Genomic DNA, 6,937 nt, shown 5'->3' on the forward strand with positions numbered 1-6,937 from the left:
CAATTTTCCATAATTATTGAATGCACCTTTCTAGATACACTGAACTAGAATTATTACTAAAATTGTATCGTGGTGCATGTTATCTATCTTTCTTTTTTTTCTTCTCAAACGCTCAATTTCAATTGTTTGACAGAATTTTGTAAATAAATGAACATAAAAACAAAACAACTCAGGATATTTTAATTATCTGTATTGAATCTCACACTTGGCATGCTGTGAAAATTTCATGTATCTACCGTAAGTACTTTTTTAGAAAATGCGTCATTTATTGCAAAAAAATGTAGTTTAGAGATATTGAGGTTTAAAACTTTTTTATTACAAATTCTTATACAGACTTACATTTCTGCATCTTTTATGCACTGGAATTGCCCTGGCCCATAGTCTATGTCTTCTTCGGTGTCACAACAGCCCAGTGCTTGCCTCCTCCTTTTCTTTCTTGCTTCTTTTATCATTTGCTGAGCAGCTAACTCTGCTTCACGTACACGAAGCTCATCCTGTTCCCGCAGTCCTTTAGCTGTGTTCTGTCCAAATCTTACCCCTAACTTATCCAGAACCTTACGTCTTTCATAGTTCCTGCCATTAAAAGTTATTATAGCACCAGACACTGCTAACTTTACCATCATAAGGCCAACAAATACATTTTTAGGCACACAGCACCACACATTATTGAATGGCTTATTCACATTCTGGGTCTTCCCATGTAAACACTTCTTTAGCAGCTCAGGATTTGCCAAATCTCTATAAGTAGGTTTGATTGCCTCCATTACTGCCAAAGGAAGAGAATATTTGTGTGTAAATTCATGCAGGGTGCCAGAAAATTCAGCTTGCCTATATTTACACCAAGTGTTTGGTGGAAGGTGGACACAAAGCATGACATGGCTTTTCATCAGTTGATATTCGATGAAAGAAAGTGCTCCACACAACTATTTTCATCTTCTCTAAATTATCACAGTTATCTCTAATGGCCATCCTATCATATTCATGTAATTCACCAATTACTTTGTCTGTTAGTCTTCCAGCACGTTTTATTGTCTTGCCAGCAGACAGTTTTGTGTTCCCCAGCTTGGTTTTTAGGTTATGCAGATGTGTTCCCATCCTTTTCTTGACATGTCCTACACACTCAAGTTTTTGTATAGGAACATCATATAGCTTACTGTTTTGTACTGCAATGAAAGCCTTGCTGTCTCCATCACCTAAGTAATTCACATATCTGACCCCTCTCTCCTGCTGCAAATGCTGGAAAATGTTAACTGCTCCTTTTGCCTCCATTCCTCCACTTGTGCCATCATAATTTTTTATACACTGCTGCTTATGAAATAATCTGTTCTTCTGGTTCACTGTACAACCTTGGCAGTACTTACTGAGAACTTCAAAATCCAAAACTTTTCCAGTATCAATACTTATTCCACGTGTAAAAGAGTTTTTAGAACTAAACCCACACTTTTGCCAGGATCCATCCACAGCAATGCAGGTTTCTGTGTCACCCTCATTTTGTTCAACATCCTCTGATGTAGCAGCAACCATTGACTCTTCAGCCACAGCATTTACAGAGTCCCCAATTGCTGTTACATATTACACGTACCTATGAGGTGGTTTTGGCAAATTCAACACAGTGCAGAGAACATTACCAGCCCTTGCACCTTCACCAATGCATCTAAGGCCATAAAACAGTCTCACATAAGTATCATATAATTCATCACCTGGACACTTTGAAGAAGTATGAAATGCTTTTCCGTTTTTGCACTTCTGACATTTAGTAATTAATTTAGACACACCTATTCTAGCTCCAATATTACCAACTTTAACTTCACGACCACAAAGACAGCAAGAGAGAGTTTCATAAAGAACTTGTGCAAGGATTTGCAGATCAATAATGACATTGTTCATAATCTCATTACTTTTACCACTGTCACACGTTTCTAAAGTTACTTTCCTTTTTGATGCACTAGGGAGCGTGGTCACTTCAGAAGCATTATTGTGGTTTCCTTCACTGCTAGCACATGTGTTTTCAAGTACTTCAGAAGAAAATGCAGGTCTCACATACCTGTTGCCAGCAAATTTGCATTTCTTGAAGTTACTTTTACACTTAAGTCATTTTATTTATGTGTGAAAAGCAATAGAAATTAACTTAACTACAAAAATAGCCAATAATCGCACTACTTTCAATAAAAACTAGTATCAGAAACAAAGGACTGATTTGTTTATTCATAATGCCAACTTCTGAGATGTTGCAGTAGGCACAGAACAAAGTAATTCACAGCCTTCTAGACACTGTAGTTCCCAAGACATGACTGCTCAACTGTGGCAGTATATGCATAGCCGCAAAATTTGACAGTCACACGTCAACATTCAAAATATTATTTGAAGGTCTCACAATTGTCTGATTTTATACCAAAATGTTCAGGAAAGTACAAAGTGCATTATGGAGTAGAAAACAGAAAATGTCAATTTTCAACGAATTTCATGTACGGTGTCCCCTTAAATAACCCCCAACCTTCTGTCTGACCTTGCCCTAAGGGCTTGGATGTTTGCTGCTGATTGACCTATCCAGGAACAGAACCCTCTTCCTGTCGTGCATTTTCCTGTTAATTCAACAAGACATTTTCAAGTTGTAAATGGATAACCTTATCCCACAATTCCCCATTTGATGATTTCTGTGTAAGGCCTGAATTCACTAAACCAAGATCTTTGACTTGATTCTCTAAGCGTTTAAGCTTGGGTGCATGGTTGACAAAGGCTCATGTGATCCGTCGACATCCTGGTTACCAGTGGCGATCTTTAGCTGGGTAGTATGAGCACTGGTAAGTTTAGTGTTGGACGGGCAATACCTGACCATGGATAGGAACACTACAATGTAGTAACTCAATGTCAGCTTGCACACCCACCACACAGCTGCAAATAAAGCAAGCATTACTTACCTTACCCACGATGTCTGTTGTAATGGTGAGGCTGCAGCCCAGCACCTGTCACAAGTGTTTCTTCAGCTCATCACCACTGCCCAGGGTCTCCACACCCCGTATGGCTAATTTGCAGTCCTTTGTTGCTCTATAGGGTCTTCTGTTCGGCTGCGAGGAACCCAGCAGCTACACACTTTTTAGTACCCCAACTGGTGGATAGGTGTGTCAGCACTACCAACAGAGACATCCAGTTTTGCAGTGAGGTGGTTGACTCTGATCCACTGATAACTTCAAATGAGAGTGTCTGCACATTCCAGCATCGCAGGAGTTACAGTTGTGTGTGGCCGGCCTGCATATGGGAGATACAGCTGTGTGCGGCTGGCTAGCACACAGGAGAGCGACAGGTGTCTCACCCAACAACTCACCGTGCCTTTGTTCACCACCAGATCTCTGTAGATGTTCTGCAACCATCTACGAATAATTGATGTTTCGATTTTCCACCAGAAGAAACTCGATGACAGCTCTCTGCATGGAATGTACCTTCGTTACTGACGCCATTTTGAAGGCTATGTATAGTGCTGCCATCTATCGGAACTTCACGAAACTACAGCAGTTGAAGTGGGAATGTTCCATGATGTCCCACAACAAATTCTGTATTTTTTCAACTGAAATTGGCCAAGAAAAAAATAAATGTGCTGCATTACTTACAGGACGCCCCTCATAGATTCTCATGAAATTGTTGGCAGATGCACTCGACTTAGTGAAGTGGCTGAGGTAATGAGATATTATCTCGTGACCCTTTTCACATCTATTCATCCTATTCTTTTTTCTTGTTTTCTTGTTTCCTCCCCCTACTTTTCCTCTTCTTCACGTTTCCACTTTCCACTACTGCTGTTAACATACTTTTAGTATTATAGTAAGAACCACATCAGCAGTCTTATGTCCTGTGAATCTAGGTATATTTGTATCCTTACTAATGTGTTAATTTTTGTTTTCTGATTGTTCAAGGTGGGTTGGGATTGAGCGCAAGTGCGGAGTCTCTTAAACGACCTAATGTCCGTCGTTCATCAAGCCGTGGTGAGAAGTCACGCCATCATCTACATCGTAGTTCAAGTCGGCGTAAGAATAAAGAAAATGGTGCTAAACAGCAACAGCAGCATTTGCAGCAGGGATCACCCCAGCAGTCACAACAACCACAGCATCTTCATCAACAGCAGCAGCTGTCTTTGTCTCCATCTTCACAACAGCGTAAGACTGAAGAGGGCTCACGTCCCATTAGCATGGCTGAAATGCACACAGTACATGTCACATTAACGTACAAACCTCGTATTTAAGACTACATTTTGCTCAGAGAGTATAAGTGATTTATACTTGTGAGTTCAGGAAAAGTATCTTTTTGTGCAGCTTTGAGATTTGGGAACTGTTGATTACTCTTTGTTGATACATTGCAGATTTTACAGCTGCATGTGGAAATGAGTAGTGTGAAGTTGATTTAGTCGTGGAACATTTACTTAGAAATAATTTATATTCCAATAGATGTTACAGTAGGTTATGAAAGTAAGGTGTTAGATGTGACAGATGTGAGACTTAGGTAGCTCACTGATTTTCAGCAAAGCTCAAAACCTGTATACAATCTGCTCTCTCCCCCCTCCCCTCCCCTCCCTTCCCTTCCCCTCTTCCTCTCCCCCCCCCCCCCCTCTCCCTCTGTGTGTGTGTGTGTGTGTGTGTGTGTGTGTGTGTGTGTGTGTGTGTGTGTGTGTCGGCGCCAAATTGTCTGCAAAGGAAGAGGTGGAGAACAAGAATTAGAACAACAATGTTTAAGGACCAACTAATCTAAGTCATCTAACAGTAGTTGTGTGCAGCTAATCATCTCAATTAATTAATGCTTGGAAAGGAAAGCATGGTATGCCTGATATACACTGTAACATGCATGTTTTTATTTTCTCATGTTATACATATGTGTAAGCAATTGTTTGATTGTTGCATTTTTCCCACAAATTTCCTCTTATTAAAATTTGGGCAGCTATGTGACTCACAACCCCACAGTATTTTTGCGCATTAACGGTGTGTATCATGTATCTTATGACTGAAGCTATGTCTTCTGCCTGATTGAACATTTCTTGCCTTTTTAGATCTGTATACATTAATTTTCCTCTTTATTTCATTGTACTCTTTCATTATTTATAAACACCTGAATGTGCCTTGTTGGAAATGCAAATATGTTCTCAGTTTTGGTAAAAGAAGTATTTTATACATTGAATGTCTTGGCTATGTCTTTTTATGCAGTATTATGTTATAGTAATGTGCCAAAGACTGTACATGTGCAACCTAACAACCCCGTGATGTGGCAGCTGTACTTTTTCACTATATATGTTAATTCCTGTTTATAGCACAATGCTTTAACTTATATGTTGAGATGCACATTATTCTTCATCCTATTTGCTTGTAATAACTCATTCTAAACTTCCAGTACAAGATGTTCACTCTCATGAGTTATTATTGATTTACATCATATTATTCAGATGGTTTGAACCATTACTGCCCATAACATTGCAAAATATGAGTATATATAAACATGGTACTATTGATTATGAAAATTACAAAATGTACACTATAAACAAAAAAAGATGTTTGTCATTTTGTAATGTTGGTCAAGATATTTTACTCACATAGTGTTCATAGATAGAAAGAAGTCATTAATTAGAGCAATTATAAAGACATGATTAATAACTTTTGAAATAAAACACACTAGATTTGTTGCAGCTACTGAGTAAATGATACTATCTTCTTGAAAATGTTGTTATCCTGGAAACAAATTCAGGAACAATCTGTGATGAGAGTGGGAAAAGTGGTGAAACAGGCAGGATATTCTAGGAGGAGAGAAGTTGTGTCTGCATTGTATGTTACATGACAGTTACAAGATGATATGAGTTACTGTATAGAGCATCCTTCTGCATATAGATAAAAGTTTCTAAGTATGGTCTTGTGATAAATTAAAAACGAATGTCAATAAGGCAGCATTTTTATTTAGTCTTTGGTTACATGGAATTTAGAATAGAATATTTTATTTTAGCAGCTGATAGCTTTTTCATAGCCCTTCCTCAAGGCTGATTAATTTTGAATATTAAGATAGTAACCTAATGATATTATTACTGTTCAGACCTTGAAATGCATTCAAAATCTTGATATAGACACACATTATTTTATTCTTGTCATAATGTGTAAAATATGTTAAAAGGGGTGTCATTCAAAGGCAAAGTAGTAAAATGATACAAAAAGAGGCCTATCATTGATATAGAATATGGTAGTGGTACTGTTTGTAATGATGTATTGCTAGTATCTGTGCCAAAAATGAGAGAAAGAGAGCAATGCTGTCGTGCAATAAGAAAATCAAAACATAAGCAGGTATGAAATTCAGGATATATAATGCCTTAAATTCTGACAAATATCAGGGTGAAGTATTTTTGGTGGTGTTTTTCGTTTTATCAAGTTTTTATTGAAGTTTGAGTGGAAGATAATAATTGATGTTACTTTCAACAGGAGAGTGTAAAACTTGAATGTGGCTACAAGGATTTGTATAAAAAGTCTAAAGTGAAATGACAAGTATTGAATGTAGTTGTCATTGATGGAGTAGTAAAGAAGCAATAAGTAGCAGTGATTCTCTCTCTCTCTCTCTCTCTCTCTCTCTCTCAGAAAGAAATATTGCATTGCTTGAAGGACTAACTTAAATCTGTGTATCATCTTTAAAATTTAGTTGACATTTGCATTTTTTTTCCATTCTTCATTTACAGTTACTGAAACAAATAGCTCTCTTTGTAGCACAGTTGACTGAGTAATTGTCTGTAGTACACCGTTTCTACAACAACTGCTTCTTTTATCAAGGGAACCGAGAAAATGCAAAACACAGTGTAATGTGCAAAAAACCCAGAATTAATTTTTAGTCCATGCATGCAGTTTTTTCCAGCCATTGAAAGAATGTAACAAAGTATATAATTAGAAATAACAGATGTTACAGATTTAAGAAATGGAATAAAACACCA

The 6,937-nt window shown here is 37.7% G+C and overlaps 1 protein-coding gene across 4 annotated transcripts in view; it reads left to right on the plus strand.

Annotated features, from left to right (window-relative positions):
- The window catches only part of LOC124787830 (rho GTPase-activating protein 20), a 155,057-nt gene extending 150,455 nt beyond the window's left edge, over window positions 1-4,602 (plus strand). For 3 of the 4 annotated variants that reach the window (XM_047254768.1, XM_047254766.1, XM_047254767.1), the window contains one exon: window positions 3,906-4,602. In XM_047254768.1, the coding sequence (XP_047110724.1) occupies window positions 3,906-4,231 (326 nt within the window). In that variant the 3' untranslated portion in view covers window positions 4,232-4,602. The remainder of the gene's footprint in view (window positions 1-3,905) is intronic. The other variant, XM_047254769.1, reaches the window with a different exon arrangement.
- Window positions 4,603-6,937: the final 2,335 nt, after the last annotated feature.

This window comes from Schistocerca piceifrons, chromosome 3 (assembly GCF_021461385.2).
Source record: "Schistocerca piceifrons isolate TAMUIC-IGC-003096 chromosome 3, iqSchPice1.1, whole genome shotgun sequence".
In the NCBI taxonomy this organism is placed as follows: Eukaryota; Metazoa; Arthropoda; class Insecta; order Orthoptera; family Acrididae; genus Schistocerca; species Schistocerca piceifrons.